Source organism: Natator depressus, chromosome 1 (genome assembly GCF_965152275.1).
Source record: "Natator depressus isolate rNatDep1 chromosome 1, rNatDep2.hap1, whole genome shotgun sequence".
NCBI classification, from domain to species: Eukaryota; Metazoa; Chordata; order Testudines; family Cheloniidae; genus Natator; species Natator depressus.
This window is the reverse complement of record NC_134234.1, coordinates 63,227,918-63,249,542: the sequence shown is the minus strand read 5'-3', so window position 1 is coordinate 63,249,542 and position 21,625 is coordinate 63,227,918. Positions and strand designations below refer to the sequence as shown.

The 21,625-nt window shown below is 45.0% G+C and overlaps 1 protein-coding gene across 1 annotated transcript; it reads left to right on the top strand.

The window, feature by feature from the left end:
• The first annotated feature begins 1,393 nt into the window (after positions 1 to 1,393).
• On the top strand, positions 1,394 to 19,577 carry CNMD (chondromodulin). Its single transcript, XM_074943982.1, has 7 exons — positions 1,394 to 1,580; positions 1,824 to 1,964; positions 5,940 to 6,080; positions 8,491 to 8,604; positions 10,691 to 10,844; positions 13,036 to 13,244; positions 17,005 to 19,577. Exons 1-7 carry the CDS (start codon positions 1,509 to 1,511, stop codon positions 17,218 to 17,220), a joined length of 1,047 nt encoding a protein of 348 aa, XP_074800083.1. The 5' UTR covers positions 1,394 to 1,508; the 3' UTR covers positions 17,221 to 19,577.
• The last annotated feature ends 2,048 nt before the right edge of the window (positions 19,578 to 21,625 follow it).

Here is a 21,625-nt window from a genome sequence, read left to right as displayed (position 1 = left end):
GAAATCTAGGTAGATTAAAAAATCAGTAATTTTCTCGAAGAAAGAGATCAGGTTGGTCTGGCACAAATCATTTTCTGGAGTTAATGGAGCCACACTGATTTACACCATCTGAGGATCTGGTTCATTAGCATTTACTTTGCAACCCTATTGTCTGTCAGACTGATATAAAAACTCCTCTCTCCCCACCCTACACCACTCCATCCAAACCACAGGCACGGAAGGGCTGACCACAGTCATGTCACATTCAGCTTGAATCTCTGCACTAGTTTCCATTTTCTTCCAAACTCTGCTTCTCATTCTCCGTAACTTATTTACCAATAACTAAGACTATGCCATGGAGGTCACGGATTCCAGGACTTCCAGAGACCTCAGCTCTCAGCCGATGCGGGCAGCGGGGGTACCCGAAGCTCTGAGCCACGGTTGGGGGCACCCGCAGCTCCCAGCCACCGCAGGCAGCAGGGGAACTGCAGAGCTGTCAGCCACAGAGTCGGTGGGTGCTGGACCACCCCCCCACTCCCCTCTGGCAGCAGGGCTTGGGCTCTCATCTCCCCATCAGACCCATTTTGTCAGTTATTTTTTTAATAAAAGTCTGGGACAGGTCACTGGCTTCCATGACTTTTTGCTTGTTGTCCTTGACCTATCCCAGACTTTTACTAAAAATAACCCTGACAAAATCTTACCCTTACCAATAACCATCCTCTTCCAGAGAGGGGAAGAGGGCTCAGCTTCCCTTCACCCATGAGGCTCCCCAAGATCTTGAGGAGCTTTCACCCACCTCTTTCCTTTTGATCATTTCTCCCCCTATTCCTCTTCCCCATTTCCATGTCACCTAATGGAGGAGCTGAGAGGACAGGCACCACCTGGGCAGAGTCATCCTACCTCGGGCTCCGGGCAGCTGCTCAAGGAGCCCCCCCAAAAGTGTGAAACCCTAAGGTGTCTCCACTGCTGAGGATCGCCAAGCACCCGCAGGTGGCAGAGCCGGCGCCAGGCACAAGCAGACTAAGCAATTGCTTAGGACTCCAAGCAGCTCCAGGGGCCCCCTGCTAATTATTAGTATGTGTTGTGGGGAAGGCGGGGGTCTAACATGGGCCTGCTTAGGGCCCCCAATGGGCTGGGCACTGGGAGGCGGGCCTGGGCCAGCTGTCAGAGGGCTCCCCATAGCACCTGGCAGTGCCGGCCAACGCACCCACGCTTTGGCGGCTCCCTCCTCCGCGCGGAAGGCAAGAGCGGCGGAGAGTTACTGCTCGGCGGGCGGGCGGCAGCAGCCGGGGGGCCCGGGAGGTGATTGAAACCCTGCTCGGGTTGAGGCCGCTCGCTCCGGCCCCGCGGGGCAGCGCCGTTCAAAGGGGGCCATTGTATCCCGAGGCCGGCGCTCCGGCTGGGGCGGGGAGGCGCGCCTGGGGGCGGGGAGGGGCTGCGGGCTCCACGCCTCTGTGTGCAGCCGAGCCCGGCCGTGCCTCTCCCGCCGGGGCCACAGGAGCTCCGGGTCCAGACGTGCGCGGGCAGCCATGGCCGAGAGCGCGGAGAAAGTGCCCATCGCCCTGGCGGGGCCGGAGGACGTGGAGCGGAGCCTGCCGCCTGTAAGTACCGGGGCAGAGAGAGGGAGTCCCGGCGCTCAGCCCCAGCTGCCTCGCGGGGCAGGTCACCGCTCTGGTGAGGGCGGGAAAGTGGCGGGCGGCGGCGGCGGGGGTCCGGCAGGGGCTGGCCCCGCCAAGCGCCAGCGCTGCTGCTTCCCTCGCCCGCCCGGCGCGGGGCTGAGCTCCCGGGAGAGCTGGGCTGTGAGGCGAGCGGGCTCCTGGGCTGCCTGTCCCCCTTTGCTGCAGGCCTACACGGCGGTGCCGGTGACACCCGCCAGCCCGGGGCGGCTGCTGAAGATCGGGGCCGTGGTGCTCATCGCCGGAGCCCTGCTGCTCCTGTGCGGAGCCATCGGAGCCTTCTACTTCTGGAAGGGGAGCGACCGGCACGTGAGTGGCGGGCGCGGGGCGGGGGCGGGCCGGCCGAGCGGACCTGGTGAGGAGCCGGCCGCAGGTTCCTTGGCTGAGGGTCCGGCGGGGCTGAGTGGTTCCTCTGGCTGTGAAAAGCCGCCCCAGGCACCCAGGCATCCCAGCGGGAGTGGGCGGAACAAGCGCCCGCGCAACGCCAGCAAGGGGGTCGCTGGGTGGCACCCTGCAGAGGAGCTTGTGGGGAAAGTCGGCTGTGGCCGCGCTGCTCAGGGGCCAGTCAAGCGCTGGTCCCTGAGATCTCCCTGGCACCCTGTAGGAAGGCAGCAAGTTGGTCCCTGTTACCAGAAAGGTTGAGAAACACTGGTCTAGCGCCTCTGTGGCTAGTTTAAGACGTGCGCCAGCGGCTGGGCTAGACGCTTGCTCAGTTTGAGAGTTAAGAGCCAGCACTTTCAGCTACAAAACATGATCCGAATTCTAAACAAGCCATTCTTCCCCCGCCTCCCATCCAGAATGCTTGGTAAATATTCCGAAGTGGTTGGAGCACAGAAAATATAGGGGAACAACAATCAGAAAGATCAATCTTGGAGTAGTGGAAACTGGGTCACCGACTGTACTTAAGAGTATTGCTAACTGGGACAGGCAATAATTAAACAAAGGTGGGCAGGAGGTGTCAATTCCAACAGTAAACCCATCTGTTTACCAAGCTGGATAGTGATAGTCTTGTAAGAAGGTATTGCACTGAAGTTTTTAAATCTGGTTTAAATCTGAGTGAAACAAAGACAAGAATTATGAACCCAAGTATTTACATTTCGGAAACAGATATTTTTCTATTAAGCCAATTTTTAAATTAACTGCTTGAATTTAATGAGAATCACAATCACACTGGAAACATTATTTGACTGGATGCCAAGTTCTGTAAGTAGCATACCTCTCTCCCCCATACCTCAGTATAAAAATTCTTTTCTTTCCTGTCCATTTGGTGTAGCATGATGGAAGCTGATTTCAGGAATAAACATAAAATTTATCCTTGGGATCACAGACAAAAGCTGCATCTACTTTTGCTCATAAATCTTCAAAGCATTCACTGCTTCCCCCCATCCTTTCCCAGGAGATTCACATAATAAGCAAATTTCAAGCATGAGGACAAAATGGTGATGAAAGAAATGCCACGTCATCCAAATGCTGATTGCAGATCATACTGTGACACTTAAATATATGGTGCACCAGACTGTATTTAGTCTATTCATAGGTTTGATTAAGGCCCAAAATTATTTCACTATGCACCTAGTAGTTTAAATGTGTGCTGAACATGGACACAAAAGCTCGTAGTATATTAGTTGCAAAATGATTTAAAAAATCTTGATCATTTATATTTGGGTGGAGAGAACTTTTCTCAATTTAGGTTACATGACAAAATCCTGTGTCAAAAGGGACAGAGATGAAAACTCAGGGGTTAGTTTAAAGAAGCAAACTTTCAAGAAATAGTGATCATCAGAATAATTCTAAATATTATCTTTCCTTTATGTTTTCAAAGATTTTTAAAATATGAAATGCCAGATATGTGAATTTGATTTTCAGTTGCTCATCTTTGGGGGAGGGATAGCTCAGTGGTTTGAGCATTGGCCTGCTAAACCCAGGGTTGTGAGTTCAATCCTTGAGGGGGCCATTTAGGGATCTGGGGTAAAAATTGGGGATTGGCCCTGCTTTGAGCAGGGGGTTGGACTAGATGACCTCCTGAGGTCCCTTTCAACCCTGATATTCTATGATCAGTGACAAGGAGAATGAGTCTCATTGAATTTACCAAGGAGCCTTTTCTGCACTCCATGCTCAGGCAAGACTCCTATTTACTTCAGCAGGAGCCTTGTCTGAGTAAGGAGTGCAGAATCGGTCCCTTAATTTGTAGGGAAAGTGTTTCAATATGATATACATTTTAGCCAGTAGGGTACTACTGCTTGACATTTAATATTTTTTAAAGATAATTTATAGCAAACCCAAAATCCAGAGAGAAAAGAAAAAAGTTACAGTAAAAGCTGTGTTATCCAGCACTTTACCAACCGTAAAGCTCTAGAAACTGGCATTTCTGATGTCTCCTAATACAAATCTTCAATAGAGTTGCCAGGTATCCAGTTGGCTTGGGGCCGGCAGGCTCCCTACCTGACTCCACGTGGCTCTCTGGAAACGGTGACATGTCCCTGCTGTTCCTAAGAGGAGGAACGGCCACAGGGGCTCTGTCCACTGTCCCTCCCCCGCCCCACCCTGATCACTGGCTCCACGGCTCCCATTGGCTGGGAACCGAGGCCAATAGAGGCTGCATGGGCAGCGCCTGCATGCTGAGGCAGCACACAGAGCCAGTTGGCCGTGCCTCCGCCTAGGAGCAGCAGGGACATGTTGCCGCTTGCGGGGAGCAGCCCAAGGTGAGTACTGCCCAGATCCAGCACCCCAAAACTGCTCCAATGCCCCAACTCCCTGCCCCGAGCCCCCTCCCACACCCAAACTCCCTCCCAGAGCCAGTGCCCCCAGCCCTGAGCCCCCTCCCACACCTAAACTTCCTCCCTCCATTGGTAAATATAACTCTTAGTTAACTGGAATTTTTGACTTATCGGCACCCCCCATTTCCCCAACAGGCCAGATAACAAAGCTTTTCCTTCATAGTAAGAAGACAGGCTGCTTCAGGACTCAGTGTAAGAGGGGCCTGAATGGGTAGATGGGCCAGAGAATGTGTAAGGTGTTAATAGTCCAGTTTGCACTGATGGTTTTGATAAATAGATAGCAGATCAATTATAGGACAGAGTCTCATTTTTTGGTCTGTTTAGTTTCACAACACTTGCATTATTTTAGCGTATTTCTGCTTTTTGTTCAAACAGATGCATTAAAAATTTCTTTTTAGTAAGTGGGTTTCTTTTCCCTTACCTAAGGCTCTTTTCCCATCTCAGGAAGCTGGTAGTAATGCCATCAATTAAGAACTGAATCTTTTTTTAAAAAAGAGTAGAGTGTATTCTGATTGGTACAGAAATAGATAAAATGTCAACCTTAAGCTGCAGAGTCAACACCCAACACTAAGCTATTGTTTCAGACTGCCCTCAGACTCAGGAAGCCAACGCTTTGTTGATTCACATTTGGAAGGTTTTCTTTGCAACCATAAGACTTATGATTTTTTTAAAATAAAAAAAAACTCGAATTCTACTGCAACGAATGGGGCTCACAAAAAAGTGTTATCACCTTATACCAGCTCAGTCTATATACTTTGGATATGGAATTAAGTACTATCTATATAGACCCATTCTTGCATTCCTCATGCAAGAATTCAGTGGAAGTCTTGGATGTATGAATAATACAGGATTGAGTCTCTATTTGTAAAAGACAATCAATTACCTTTAGCACCTTAATTTTTTCCCTAACAAAGAGTTGCAAGCAGAAAAAATTGATTTCTAGACTAATACTGTGAACTTTATTGAAACTTTGTTTATATACAGACTTTTTAAGAATAAAAGTAAACTCCTTCTGTTGGTACTTATGGAAGTATTGATATTTAAACAATGCTCACCCCACTCAGAGACAGCTACATGCAGCTTGCTACATTCAAGAGACTCTCTTTCTAAGTACCTACACAGTATCTAACTTCTCCAAGCAAGAGTCCCAACAGATCAAACTAAGGAGTACAGTGGGGATGACTTCTGGGGGAAATCAGCTTCTTCTGATCCTCCCATACAATATGATTTAGACCAGTTCCTAAACCCCATGTAACCTTGGAACCAAATTATTCTACATTCAGTGCCTATGGATGTAAAGCTGGCAGGATTGATATTGCCTGAAACCATCAACGTCTGTTTTATTAGTATGGTCTTGACTGCTGAGGATTCTGTAATAAAAGTGTAAGTATGGATAAAAGCCAGTAACCTGAAGAGGGACATGACAATCAGATTGGCACCACACTTGTTCTTGATAAAAGCTAGGAAGATACAAAAATGCGTGCTAATGTTCTTTATTCAATTACAGATTTACAATGTCCATTATACTATGAGTATTAATGGAAAAGTACAAGAGGGATCAATGGAAATAGATTCTGGGAACAACCTAGAGACCTTTAAAACTGGAAGTGGAAATGAAGAGGCTATAGAAGTTCATGATTTCCAGATAGTAAGTACATTTGACAGATCTTGCAGATAAGACATTCTCCAGTGTTGGATTCTAAAGACATGTCTACACTGCAATTAAAAACCCATGGCTGGCCTGTACGAGCTGATTCGGGCTTGGGCAAAGGGGCTGTTTAATTGTGATGTAGACGTTCAGGCTCGGGCTGGATCCCAGGCTCTAGGAGCCCTGTGAGGTGGGAGTGTCCCAGACCTCAGGCTGCAGCCCACACCCGAACATCTACACCACAATTAAACAGCTCCTTAGCCTGGGCCCATGTCAGCTGTCACGGGCCAGCCATGGGTTTTTAATTGCAGTGCAGACATACCCTAAGAAGGGGCCCAGTCCTACACCTATTGAAGTCAATGGCAAAACTACCGTTGACTTCAAAGGGAGAAAAGTTGAGCCCTAAATGAGGTAAATGCAGCATCTAGAACAAAAGAAACCATTAGTTCCAGGTAGGGTTGGTGAGGGAAGCAATGTGGGTCTTTCTGGCCCTGCCCCTCCCCATCTGTTGGTTCCATGAATGAGGTGGAGATAACTGGGCCTCCCTGCTTTTGCGCAGGCCCAGGGAGATCCATGCACATACATGTGGGATGCATAACCCCCACATCATCTGAAAGCTGCTCTTCAGCCCCTTGTGAAACTTGTGGTAACATCAACCTTACAACTTTGTTGGCAACTGAATTAAAATGCTGATGATAAGCCTCTTGTCATTTGCCTTCACTATTCCACATCTGCACAGCAGTCCCAGCTCAGTGGAGAGTCCATGAATTCTTCCATCCTTGGACCCTCATGACAAATATGAGCTGCTGGGTAAGTGCAGCCAAAAAAACCCACCCCAGAGCGGTTGTGACAATGTGTTGTGCATCTAGGTTGATGAGGGTGGTGGAAAAACTGGTGCCAAAAAATACCTGCCTTCAGTTATTGAGTGCCAAGGGTCAAGCTCCAGGAAAGCAAATGGACCAAGCCAGTTAGGTTTTGACCCTGCAAGGAGTGGAAACAACTTGAAGTGTAAGCTGGAAAGAATACCAAGGAGATAGAGAAGTACCTGTTGCAAATGCCATATACTAGGAACTCTAGGATAAGTTGGCATGTGAACCTATTTACACATTTGGAGCAATAGAGTTCTAAGCTAGGCAGAGCTGTGACATGGAGATGGCTAGGTTATGTATATCACTAAGGTCAAGAAAGTCCCCATGTGTTAAGTGATGCTTTGATCACTGGAGCAGGATCATTGAACAAGGCCAGGGTGACCATTTTAGGAAAACAGCCTGCATCCTGGGTGACAGGAAGGTATCACAGAAACATATCTTGACTATCTCAAAGTGGCAGAGCTACATCCTGGGGGGCCTACTTTTTCTCAGCCTTTGAAGAAAAGAATGACCCCAGTGACATTGTATATATCCATCAATAGTCAGCAGAAGGGCTCTTGTCATGCTGTAGCTTGTACATAAAGATCTGTTCAACTATTTCCTCTGAAGCGAAGTAGAACAAAATGGTGGATAGACAAGACAATTGCTGAAATTACAAGGGTAGGCTCTCTGTGTCCTGTAGGGAGAATCAAACCCACATGGCAGCACAGAAAATGCTACATTTGGATTGTAGGGAGAAGACTTAAGAAAGGCTACCCTGTAGTTACCATATATCAATGAATGGTCTCTAATGTCAATATGTTTGAAATACAGGGAATTTTGTGTCATTTATTTAGGATTAGAAACCGTTATTACAACAACACTGGAATTCTGTCTTGGTTATCATTTCATTATGAACTTCTGTGCATAAAAAGCATCATGGTATAGAAAAAAAAAATCAAAGTTGTATGTCTAAACTTAGGCACCTACTTCCATACCTATGACCTGATTTTCATATCTTTAATAGTAAGTGCCTCAGATAAGTGCAGAGGTCTGTCTAGATGGGGAAAAAGTTACTAGGTTATAATACAAAAGACTAACATGATTTTAAGGATGTTAAACTGCGTCAATATTAGGTGCTAAGTGATGTGTCAAATCTTGTTAGCTAACTCCTTTTTCCCTAGTCTAGACAGGCCCTCTCCAATAGAAATTGCAGATGCTCAGCACCTCTGAAACTTCAGCCATTTCTTTGGGTTCCTAAATTAGGTGCCTTCATTTAGGAATTCAAGATTAAAATTTCACCTGGTTTGTTTAAATGTTTACAGCTAAAATAGTGATACAACAGAATTTGGGTCAATTTCAGAGTGGACTTTTATTTTTAAAAAATCAAAAAACATGTTTTATTGTCAGTTTTTTGTTGTTTTTTTTTAAAAAACCAGGAACTCTGAAGTCCCCAAATTCAGTGAATACCTTAATGTTATATGAACAGAGTTTATATTGTTTTGTTTTAAGCAATTGGGTGACATGTCCATGCATGTAACCACAAAAGGTCTATTTTGTAGGGCATCACTGGAATCCGTTTTGCTGGAGGAGAGAAATGCTACATTAAAGCACAAGCTAAAGCTCACATCCCCGATGTCAATACTATGACTAAAGAAAGCCTCTCGTTTGATCTGGTAGGGAGCAATTTAAAAAAAATTCTTAACTCTATATAAATAACTATTTTAAAGGTCATTTAAATACACATATCAAATGATCTAGTAGGTCTTTTGGGGTCCTGGAAGGGAGGAGTGCGCGCTTCTGGCAGGCACTGATGGGCACTGCTTCTACTGTTGCTGGGATGGGTTGCATGAGAGAGACTAAATGTCTAACAGAGACTCACAGAAAAATCATCCCCCCACCAAAACTCCTGCCTCATCATCAGGACAGGAGAAAATCGTGGTGTACAAAAATTGCAGAACTTCCAAAATGAGGATGTCCCAACTCTGCCTATTTGTTGTAATCTAGAATATGCAGTAATACATACTCATTTACTTAAAAAAGAAAGAGAAAACTCTCTCTAAAACCAACAAGAAAGTGCCATGAGTCAGATCCAAAGTCCATTGAAGTCAGTGGGAATATTTCCAGTGACTTCAGCAGGCTTTGGATAGCCCCCAGAGGTAGGTACCGAGATCGCCTCTACCCTCCCTTGTTATTTTAAGGATGTATGGACTTCATGGCCTAATTGGAATAATATAACATAATTAAGCACAGGCAATTTTTCTTTTTATTAAAAAATAAAAGGACGTTACATTCATCCAGTATTAAATTTCCACTGTTGAAAAAATGTCAGGTTTGCAAAGTTAAGGTTCCAATTCAAATATTAACTTGGTCACATTACAGATGTGTAGAGTGTTTTGTTCCTGCTTTCTGTGTACTTTTTAAAAGATGTATTATATGAATTTTGCTGTTTCTGTGATAAAACATATGCATCAAATAGATGGGATGGGCAATCCAACGCAAATTAATGCTACTGTTAGAACATTAAACTTTCTTTGCTGCCTAATTTTTCTGATCAAGTGTGCAACCGAAATGTTGAGTTAGTCTTTACATTTATTTTTTTTTACTATAAATAAATTAAAAATTAACTTGTTTCTGGTCTAATACATATTTGATCATGACCAACACTGAATACAAAATGGTAAATTAAAGTACGTTTATTGCTACTTAAAGTACATTTGCCCACAAATCTGGGGTAATTTCATTTAAGATAAACAATTGGATTCTTTTTATCTTCAAATGTTAGCTCCAGTTAAGTTATTTCAGATGCTGACAAAAGCCCAAGTGGGAGAATATAAATGATGTGCTGCTCTCACTGGATAGTGAATTTAGATGACTCAAGACATCCTACAAAAATCAATAAATACATTAAAGGAATAACTTGGCAAAATAAATTGATCTAGTGGGTTATCAATCCAAATATCAGATACTTATATGGAGGGAATTCAGAAGTTATACTTCAAAATCATATTGATTTTCTTGATGAACAAGACTTTTTGAGGATGTTTCACTGCTGCTAAGAAATAGCGAACATGTTTTATGTAAAATAATACTTTGAACTAAAAACTATAAAGAATAAATCACTGGCATTTTCCTACATTACTTTGAAGATATGAAACCAAAACCTGCAGGGTACACTTCAAAATGAAGGCTCCTTTAACTTCTAGCTTTTGGGCAATTGAATTGCTGTTATTGAACAAGACCTTTAGTCAGACCCATCATATTAACTTAAAATTGTAGCTGTATGCAAACTAAAACTTTCACTAACTCTCAGGAATATGTCTATTATGGAAGTGCCCTAACATTTCTATGAATTCAGAACAATGCAAGCAAACACACCTAAAAAATTATGGGCCAGATTCTTAGCTGGTATAAATCAATATAGTCGTTCTGAAGTCAGTGGATCTACACCAATGTACACCAGCTTAGAATCCGGTCCTATGGGCTGACAATTAGCCCCATTAAAGACAACGGAAGTGAAATCCTGGTAGTTTTGCAATTGATTTCAGTGGTGACAAAATTTCACCCCAGGAGTCTTTCCATTGATTTCAATTGGAACAAGATTTGGCTGTGTGCAGGTAGTACACAAAAAAACATTTCGTATCAGTTCCAAGCGAAGCTTCTATGTTTGGCATTTGGCTATTAACAGAAAGCTGCATCTACAGAATACACAGAACCCCTGTTCATTGAACTAACAATGGATTTTATGCTGCCTACTTACAGGAAGATGAAATTATGCCAGTTAAATTTGATGAAAATTCCCTTATCTGGGTGGCTGTAGATCAGCCGGTTAAGGATAACAGCTTCCTAAGTCCCAAAATTTTAGAGCTTTGTGGAGATCTTCCTATTTTCTGGCTTCGACCAACATACCCAAAAGGTAATTTTTCTTTCACTTAAACACTACCCTCCCTTCCCCCCCTTTCCCCCCCAATAAACGTACACCAGCAGGGTGTCTAGCTACTAGAGCTGCACAGTTGTGGACCTCATTGCTCTTCTCCCATGTAGGCTGGTGCTGAAACCCTCCACCCAATACACAGAGAATGCTAAGGTCTCCATGTGGAGCTACTCAGCCTGGGCTCTCCCCCTCAAACAGTCCCACCACACAACTTCAGTGGAGGGGAGAGCTAAAGGGTTTAACACCTCAGGGATGGCCAGGGCTGGAGATGGGACATTGGACAGAGCTCTGAGGTGGCACTGCACATTCTCTCTCTCTCAGATGGTTGGTTCTTGCTTACTCGTATGTGAAGTTGGGAAGGAATTTTCCCCCAGGGCACATTGGCAATGACCTTGCGTGGGGGGGCGGGGTGCTTTAACTTTCCTCCACTGTGTGTGGGTGCTGGTCAATTGCCAGGATTATCTGGGTATATCTCACTTAATCATTTCCCATCAGGGGGGCCTTGGGCACTGGTTACATCTGTGGCACCTAATACAGTAGGACCCCATTTATCTGAGCCTCCATTATCCAGCTCTCCGTATTAACCAAACCACCAGCTGCCCAGGGCTGACAGTGGTGGAGCTCAGGCTCTCAACCCCAGACAACTGGGGTTTGGGCTGTCCGCCCTGGGCATGGCAACAGCCCGAGCCCTGCCATACGTGGGGCTGACAGCTAGAACCCCACCAATTCTCCGGTTTATCCAGATTTTTGGTTATCCAATCTGACCGTTTTCCCAATGAGATCTGATAACCGGGGTTCCACTGTAGCCTAATCTCCTGTGGACTGTAATATTTTGGTCCCATTTGGGTTGGTGGGTGTAGCGTGTGGGTGGTGTTGGTGGCCTGTGGTACACAGGAGATCAGGCTAGATGAATTAGTGGTCCTTTCTGGCCCTAAACTCTATGACTTCTAACTTCCTAGGATTTGTAGGTGGCCTGTGGGGGATTGAGGGCATATACTTTGCTAGGGAGACCTTGTGAAATTCGCGAGGCAGGGCCAGCAGCAGAAGAGGAGGTGGGCAGGGAATGTGATGCTATACAGGAGGCAAGGGGTGGTGTTCAGGCACTTGCCAGGGAGATTAGGAAGAGGGTCCTCATTTAGTCCAGGGGAGGGAGCAGGAGGAAGGGATTCCTCCCCAGGGGTTGGAGGGAGAGGATGAAAGGGACCAGAGAAGAGTTTGCTCCTCCTTGGTGCTCTAAGGGTATATCTACACAGGCGCTGTGAGCTGTACTTCTTAGCTCGGGTAGCCATCTGTGCACTACCTCTGCTCAAGCTGCTGCCTAAAAATGGCAGTGTGGCCACTGCAGCATGGGCAGCAGCTCAGGCTAGCTGCATGAATATGTAGCCAAGGGGTGGGGCAGGACTGGACTCAGATGGCTAACCCAAGATGTTGTGGCCACACTGCTATTTTTAGCATGATAGCTTGAGCAGATCTCGTGTATGTTCGTCTATCCAAGTTGGGAATTATACCTCCTGGCTGCTGTGTAGCCATACCCAGAGATTTAATACTGATACACAAAATACAGGCTAGAAAAATGAAATAAGTGGCAACGTTGAGTATTTTGGGGATGAGAGTTGCTAATATTTTTTCATGACTAATGGGAGCCAAATTTGCTTATTAAAATTTTCCACTGTTTTCCTGTGGCCTTGCACATGGCCATTATGCATCAAAAGAGTATTGTCAAAGTTGTCCAGGAGTATTTTAAACCATGTTTACAATCAGGTCATTTGGAGCTGGACACAAGTCTGTCTCCTTCCAAATGTTTCTTTCTATCAAAAATGCACAGTAATGACATGAAGATAGTTGCTCTGGTTGACTGCTGGCATAGCTATTCATTTTTTTTAGCATCTCTGGCCACTCACTGGGTCCAGAGGCCCTTCCCCCATCCTGTTCTTTGGGCCAGCCATCCATTTGTTTGAGGAAAAAAAGACAAATCTCTCACACATATAGACAGAATGATATAGACTGTGTATGGAATAGGTGGAAAGACAAGTAGCTCCCATTTGAAGCCTATTAATCTTTGCAGTACAGCTATGCAATCACACTTTCATGAATGGGTAACAAAATATGGTCCTTGAACTAGTGGAAGAACATGTTTTAAAACACCTACGTACTCCTATGACTGTTTCTGCAGACAGCCAGAGAAAGAAGCGAGAAATCAAGAGAAAAATACGTCAAGCTCAATCAAACTTTGATCTGGACCAAATTGAAGCTACTGCTGGCATAGTAAATACCAGGACAACTACTACCCAGACTGTTCAAAAACCAGAACGCCAATCTAACGCCACTGGTCCCAGTGAGCAAGATTCTAGTTCAAACTTTAATCCAGAAAATCCGTATCATGTGAGTACATATATATTTGCCTTAGAATCCCCTTCAGAGCATTTGATTTTGCAGGTAGGTATGTAACTTTATTAAGTACTCATTTCTAGATATCGATCCATTTCAAATGGACTTAAAAAAATTATAACATCAATTTGTCGATTCAAACTTTCATACGATAGTGCAGTTATTTATAAATTCCATTCACCAGAAGTAACTAATATAGTTTTTGTTATCATTAGTCCCCAAAGTATGGTGAAGAAGTAGATACTGTGCTTAGGCTGGTGAATTTAAGATAATTTTGCAAGACTGCTGTAGTGAGTCCAGTTTAATACAGAAAACTAGATACATCTGATACAGATAATGCATTACCATAACGACAGCAAATTTAATCTGCCTCTGGCAGATAGTTGACACTGATCATTAACTGATAAAAAGAAAACAATAAAAATGCAGAGTCAGCTAGTTAGAAACTAGCTTATTCATGAAACATGTAAGAGTGTGTGTGAGAGAGAGAGAGAGTGTGAGAGAAAGAGAGCGTGCATGCAACTGTTTGGATAAAATGCATTGTGACTAGCCACACCTGCAATGGGACAAGTACTGTTGCCATTGAAGTCAATGGAAATTTTGCCACTGATTCTTCAGAAATCAGGATCAGGCTAAACTGTGACTGTCAGACAGTTCACAGAGCCCTTTCTGGCAATCTGCAGAATGGAATCCTTTTAAAATAATGCAGTGAAAGAACTTGGGGAAAGATGGGTCCAGGACAGAATCTTATTTTCTCTCTCATATGAAGAGATCAACAGAATGAAAATGTGAAGAGTCCTGTTTCCCTAAGCCCGTCACAGTACTGCAAAACAATTAACTGTACAGCGAGCCACTTCCACTCTACTGCACCAACATCAGACAATTTACAGGACTGTTTGGTACAGCAGGGATAAAGTTATTTTAATAGAATGTTGTCACAAGATCAATGTCTCCTGCTTTGAAAATAAGTCACAGCTTTGTCCTGACATTTATGTAACAGCAGGAGATCGTTATCCCGTGACAGTGTTCTACTCAGTTGACATCTCTTAATTAGGCTTAAGCTAATCATTCCAAAGAAGAACTAAATTGACTTTATTTCTTATGAATTCAGTTAAGTAGAAGCAGCATCGGCCCCAAAAGCAGCATCAGAACTAAACCCTGCCACTGAAAGGGAGGAACTATCTGGGATAAGAGCCATAGAGATAGAGACAATGGGGCCTGAGAGGTAGAGCCATTATCCCTCTGGAGAGTGGGAGCAGTACAGTTGGTATAGGATCCCCTGCAGAGCTCTCTCTGACAGTCTTCCTGCCAGTGGGAACCTGTGTTACCCCAAAAACAGATTTTAGGTGCTCCCCAGAGTAGCTCACATAGTGCCCCCTTTCTGGGTTTACCAAAGGCTCCCTCAAAACAGCTCACCTGTTAACCAATCTTTTCTCACCAGGCACGGGTCTCCCGGGTGGCTAAGGAAATAACTGGAGGACACGGATACAGCCTTCTGATAAATGATTGTCACAAGCAGTATTCTTTCCGAAACAAGGCACCCCTTTATTGGTGCAAACACAAATCCTTAACACAGTAGCACAAATCCCCGACACCACAGGCTAAGCATCCCAACCCACAGGAACATACAGTTAACATGATCCTAAGTGGCTGTGCCCCACTTCAGATGGCCAGTCTTCCACAGGTCGCTGCAGCTGACAGGTCTCATCTTTCTCTGGTCTCTGCTTCTTCTCTCTCTCTCTCTCCCCCTGCGTGCCAGTCTCTACACTCCTCGCACCTTCTCCTCAGCTGTCTGTGTCTCGGACACTCTTTACATACTTTGCTGATAGGCTTGATTGACAGTTGTTTTGCTTACTTCTGCTAATATTTTCCTGTCAGAGCACTGCAGACTGCATACCACACAGCACCATTGTTTCTAATGTACCCAATCTCATCCTCAACAACTGCCTCATCACTGCTTTCACTGCTAATTTCTTAGTGCCACGAGCTCCAGTTTTCAGCTAATGGTGGTGAAGTGGTACCTCAGTGATGCACTTGCCCAACACGAGATGGAGGCAAGGAAACAAAATGGAGTCACTCAAGATCTCCTGTATCATCTGCTCATTTGGTGTAGGATCCCCTAGAAGATGGTCTTCAAAATTTCCTTTAGGCACTGGGAATCTACACCACTGGTTTACCAGATAGATGTGTAGTCTTGGCCTTAGCTGAGCCATTGTCATTCCCCGCTCCCCGCTTCTTCCCTCTGATGGGGAAGTTTGGCACAGTGCATGGTGGGCAATCTTGAGCAAGTTACTCCACCTCCCTGGGCCTCAGTTTTTCAATCTCTAAAATGAGGAAAATGCTACTTACCCCCTTCATGAAGTGCTTTGAGAACTGTGGATGAAAAGAGCAATGCAAGAGCAAGGCATTCTTGTTTGATTTGCCCTTGTTCTTCTCCTCTAATCCTATTGAGAAAGCACTAGAGGGAAAGAAAGAACTGGATTCAAAGAACTGAGAACTTAGCTCCATGTTTTCAGGAGAGGAGGCAAAGAATTTTGAGAGGCTAGTCTGCCTTTAGATATCCTCTGCCATCCACTGTGTGGTAACTCTGCTTCCTGGTCAGATGGTGCTACAATGCTAGTTGTCTAGAATCCATCACACAATGGGAAAAGAGGTGGTTAAAGGCAAGGTAAATTTAATCTGAATATCCGGAAAGCCAACAGTAATAGGCTGTGGAACAGTCCTCTTGGGAAAGAGGTGGAAGGTCCATCACTTGGGACTTAACTTAAAATTAGACTGGATGGAACAGAGGTGGGCAAACTACGGCCCGTGAGCCACATCCAGCCCATGGGACCATCCTGCCTGGCCCTTGAGCTCCCAGCTGGGGAGGCTAACCCCCTGGCCCCTCCCCTGCTGTCCCCCACAGCCATGCCACCCCGCGGGCAGAGCGGCTGGCTCCGGCCGGGCGGCGCGGCTGCCAGTCCTGCCGCTCTGAGCGGCATGGTAAGGGGGCGGGGAGCAGGGGGGTTGGATAAGGGGCAGGGGATCCCAGGGTGCAGTCAGGGGACGGGGGGTTGGATGGGGTGGGGTCCTGGGTGGCCTGGCAGGGGCAGGGATGTGGATAGGGGTCAGGGCAGTCAGGGGCTAGAGAGCGGGGGGGTTGGATAGGGGGTGGGATCCCAGGGGGTCCTGGGAGGGGGCAGTCAGGGGACAAGGAGGAGGGCGGGCTGGATGGGTCGGGGGTTTTGAGAGGGGCAGTCGGGGAGGAGGTGGATAGGGGGCGGGGCCAGGCTGTCTGGGGAGGCACAGCCTTCCCTACCCAGCCCTCCATACAGTTTCGCAACTCCGATGTGGTCCTTGGACCAAAAAGTTTGCCCACCCCTGGGATAGACCATTAGACAATGCAAAGTAGGGCACAGTCCTGCAGATACAGGCAGATGGACTGGCTAACCCAGGTTTTTTCCATTTCTTAAATTTTACTGTTATTAAACTCTCCATAATTAGAGCTTTCACAAAAAGTTGGGAAAGTAAAATAATAATGAAACTCAGACAGCCTGATTCCCCATTGTGTTCCTCTAGTTTTATAACGGAGAGTCCAGTGTAGATGTGGAGTAATGCAGTGGCGAATCAGGCCACTGAAAGCCTGGCCCTCTTGAAGTCAACAGGAGTTTTGCCATTGACTTCAGTGGGACCAGTATTTGACCTGTTGTCTTTTACGGAGATAATATGAATGCAGGGAACTTCATCTTCTCTCATTTTGTATTTTACATTTCAGCAACTTGAAGGCGAAGGGATGACTTTTGACCCAATGCTGGACCACGAAGGTGTGTGCTGTATTGAATGTAGACGAAGTTACACACAATGCCAGAGAATTTGTGAACCTCTCATGGGCTATTACCCATGGCCCTATAACTACCAAGGATGTCGTTCCGCCTGCCGAATTATTATGCCCTGCAGCTGGTGGGTTGCCCGTATCTTGGGTGTCGTGTGAGATGGAGTATTCAGATCACTGATGAGATAAGCAGGAGTCCGACAAACTGATAAAAGACTACAGCCAAAGCCGCATTACCAATCTCAGCTTTTAAAACACTAAGTGTATGTTAATGTATCAAAATGAGGTCAGTCATTCTAGATGTAAATAAATAAAACCTTTAATTAATATTTCATTAGCTTTACAAATGCTGAGCATAATTTGCATTCTTCTAGAAAACTGTACACTAAAACCTATTGAATGTGGAATTTAAGACTCCCCAAAACAGATTATAGTAACTGTGCTTATGATTTAGTTGAGCAGTATAGACACTTGCTTATAAATTCAAATTTAGCATCTCATGACATAGCCCTCTGTTCTGAAATAAGTGTGAAAATTTACATCCAATTAGGCGACTAGCTAAACTTGTGCTCTTGGGAGAACCTTTCAACCATGTAGCGCGCTTAAATAAATCACAAGTGAAGTTGCTCCCTGTTGTGGTTCATGCAGTGTTCCCAGATCATTATGAACAGTTATAGACCAATTACAGCATACCTTTCCCACAAAGCTGCCCTGGGGGATGGAGGAATATGCACATTATGTCAGAACCAAAAACAAATGGCAAGGAAAAGGGGCTGCTGAATGGAACGTGCATGGTGAGGAAATCAAAATGCTTTGTGCATCAGCACTTCAGAGTAGCCTTAGTGTCAAAAATCTTGTATCGCTGGTACTGTCTAACAAGTGTCAGGTCTCTAAGACTATAACGTAATTACACATAGCTGTGGACCAAATAGCCTCAAGGCACAGTATAATCAGAACCCACCACAGCCACTATACGTATACATCCTCAAACTATAAACATTCAGGGCCACGGTGTGAGCCCTTTATCCCCCCCCGGGGAGCAGTTTCTCACACAAGTAGTTCCATTGGCTTCAGTGGGACTACTCATGTGAGTAACTGCTCGCCACTGGAAATAAAGGACTCACTGTCTAGCCCTCGGTGTTTAAGTAGGCAGTAGGCAGTGATGGGGCTTGCTCCTGCATGGTGCTAAGCATCTCCCTATTGAAGATACTGGGAGCTGAGACACTTGCAGGATGGGTAGTGATTTATGATTTTTACCTTTAAATAACAGGTCAAATTATGCCTTCCTTACACTGGGTAGGACTTGAACAGTCCTATCAAAATTGATGGGACCACTCACAGAGTAAAGTACTCCCTATCACGAAGAAGGGGGGCACAATCTTGCCTTGAATTTGGAGGCTGAAGTAGTTGTGGTTGCAAATGCACCTATTCTGACACGTAGCTAACCTGCTTCTAACACTGCTTGCCAGGATCAGAAGAAGAGGAATAATTTGACATACTGATGGTTCAAAAACAACAACAATAAAAAAAAACATTGCATGAAAAATAAGCAGCCTATCTAAAAAGCAAAATGTTAAATGAGGAAGGTAGAATGAGTGCAGAATAAATTTTATATCTTATTGGCTATTCATATGATCACTTTTTACATTAACTCCCCTCCCCTGCCTTAGTATGGGAAAAATACAACTTTTTAAAACAAATTCTGCTTTAAAGATGTAACTGAAGATTCTCTGATGGAATTTTAAGGTCTGTTAAACTTGAGATTGGCTTTTAAATCAAGATCTAACCCTGATCATTGTGTGTGTTTTAAAAGCACAGCACTTGTACGCTGAGGCATAAAGGAAAGGTGGTTTTCCCCCCCTAAATAAATAATTTTTATTGCAGATTAAAGAAATGTGTAAAAAATGTTCCTCTGTTTTCTGTGCTTGTTTAAATGTAGTGTACTGAGCAGTTACCGCCAAATGTGTGGTCAAAAAATATAGGAGGACGGGGAAGCAGCAAACTGAGCACCGGAGGGGAAGGAAAGCAGAAGGCACATGCTGTGCATGAAGTGCAAGTTGGTAGCTGTGCTAGAGAAGAATCTTAGAAGACTGGGCCGGGATGGTGTCCCTAGCCTCTGTTTGCCAGAAGCTGGGAATGGGGGATGGGATGGATCACTTGATGATTACCTGTTCTGTTCATTCCCTCTGAAGCACCTGGCACTGGCCAATGTCAGAAGACAGTGGGCTAGTGTATACTGGGCTAGCTGGACCTTTCGTCTGACCTACTATGGCCGTTCTTATGTTAGATTGGAGGGGCAAGTAGAGATGCTGCTGAAAATTAGAAAAGCAGAGGCATTCCTAGACAACCAGGTTCAGGAAACACCAGTATCCCAGATTCAAGGAAGAAAAAAGGTAGGAATCAGGGAGAGAGAGAGGAAGTCAGACAGGAGACTTGGCAGTTGTAACCATCAGAGGCAAGAGGTCACTGTGGTGTTTTACACGGCTTCAGAGAGACAAGGATGGGCAGGCTGCAGCCACCAGAGAGAAGAGGACCGGGAGGAATTCCACAAAGCTAAAAGTTTCCAATTGACACCAGGGCCTCAACATGGAAACTGTGGAAGATACTGTGACACTTTGTATCTCAAAGCAGCACCATGGACCCCCATATTCACCACTGTGATAGTATTGATTTTTTTTTTTTTGTACAAAGTATGACTTGTAAGGTGTCATTTTGGAAGTCTTGATCTGTTGAACAATAATAACCTGTTGGATTATATGTACTATCATTGTATGTGACGTTATGAAGTATTGCTATGTGTGTTACTGAGATATGTTGTGAGGTTAGGAACACCTACAACCAGCCTTTCAGTTACAACAAAGGAGTAGCCATCAATATCCAGATGTTCATTAATGGCTCATCAACACACAATCCACTATCCCAGAGGCTTCTTGGAGAATACTCATACACAATGGAGACTGCTTGACTAATGGGGAGCCCCATGTCACAACAAGGATCTTTCCAGCAGCTGGAAGAAGGTATAAAGAGAGAGGAATTGACATCATCACTTGGCCTCTCCTTCTCCCCCCCGCATATCTCAATACCTGGAGGAACGTCTGGAGGAAAAAGACTTAACGGGGGAAGCATGTATTGAGGAACTGTAACCTGCTTGTACCATCTGTCAAGTGAGAAAAGCTGTCCGATTCAACTCTTGCTTAGACTAAAAGTTTAGGATTTAGAAAGCGTGTTTACTTTTTATTTTCTTAAGGTAACTCTCTCTGATCTTTATGCCTACCACTTATCACTTCAAATCTATCTTTCTGTAGTTAATAAGCTTATTTTAATGTTTTATCCTTACCAGTGAGTTTGTTTAAAGTGGTTGGGAAATCTGCTCAGGTTACAAAGGCTGGTACATGTCCACTTTCCTATGAAGAAGTGGCAAACTAAGTAATGAATTTACACTGGTCATGCTTCTGACCAGTGCAAGATAGTACAGTTCTGAGGTGCAAGACTGGGGAACTGGGGGAATTGGCTAGAGCCTCTCATGTTGGTTCATGAGTGTTTGGCAGACCATTCATGTAACTCAGTTGGGTGTGTCCCTGTCTAAGTGCAGTGCCTGTCAGAGGCTCATAGCTTGACTTTAGCATCACAGTGTGAGGGATACACCAGGCTGGTGGGTTTTGGAGGGCTCTGCGGTCCCACAGTCCAGGTTGCACCGCAGGGACCCCATCAAAGATACCCCCTCAAGATACACCTGTTCCAAGGCAATGGAGAAATGTACAGGAAACAACTGTGGATGAGAACTTGGCCCAGCGTGTGTGGGCAAACTTGATTTTCTTAAAGAGTTCTCCAGCCATCCAAGGAAGACAGATGATCCTCGCTGGGGATTCAATACTCAGAAGCATCAAAAGAACATTCTGCAAGGGACAGGCAGACAACACGATAGTATGTTGCCTTCCTGGATCCAAGACGTCATGCTAAGTTTAGATAGGCTTTTGGAGACAATGGGAAAGGATTCTTTGGTGATGGTTCATATCAACACCAATGACACTGCGTTGCGGGATATCTTACAGACAGTAGATGGCTTCAGGGGACTCAGAAGGGTGCTGAAGAACAATCATCTCTGAAATCCTTCCCCAGTCCCATAAGCAGGACAGAAGATTTTGAAAGTGAAAAACCTACCACTGGGTAGGTAAGTGGTATAATGTCAGTGGTTTTGTGGGACACTGATCCACTTTCTATGAGGAGAGCAAGCTATATAGTTTGGATGGCCTCCACCTCAGTAGAAGGGGGCCAGTCTTCTCAGGAACAGACTAGTTAGAGTAGTCAGGAGGGCGTTAAGCTAATAACAAAAGGGAAGGGTAAAAAGAAGGAAGATATGAATACTCAGCACAACAGCGAGCAGTTGAGAACAAAATTAATCAAGCAACCAAAGGACATGACGAGACCAATGCTAGGAGCTTGGTTAGGGAATATGAATGGGGATTGCTCATTTATGAGAATAAATTTGATTTAGTTGGTATTACTGAAACCTGGTGGGATGATTCCCATGACTGGAATGTTAAAATTGATGGTTAAAATCTAT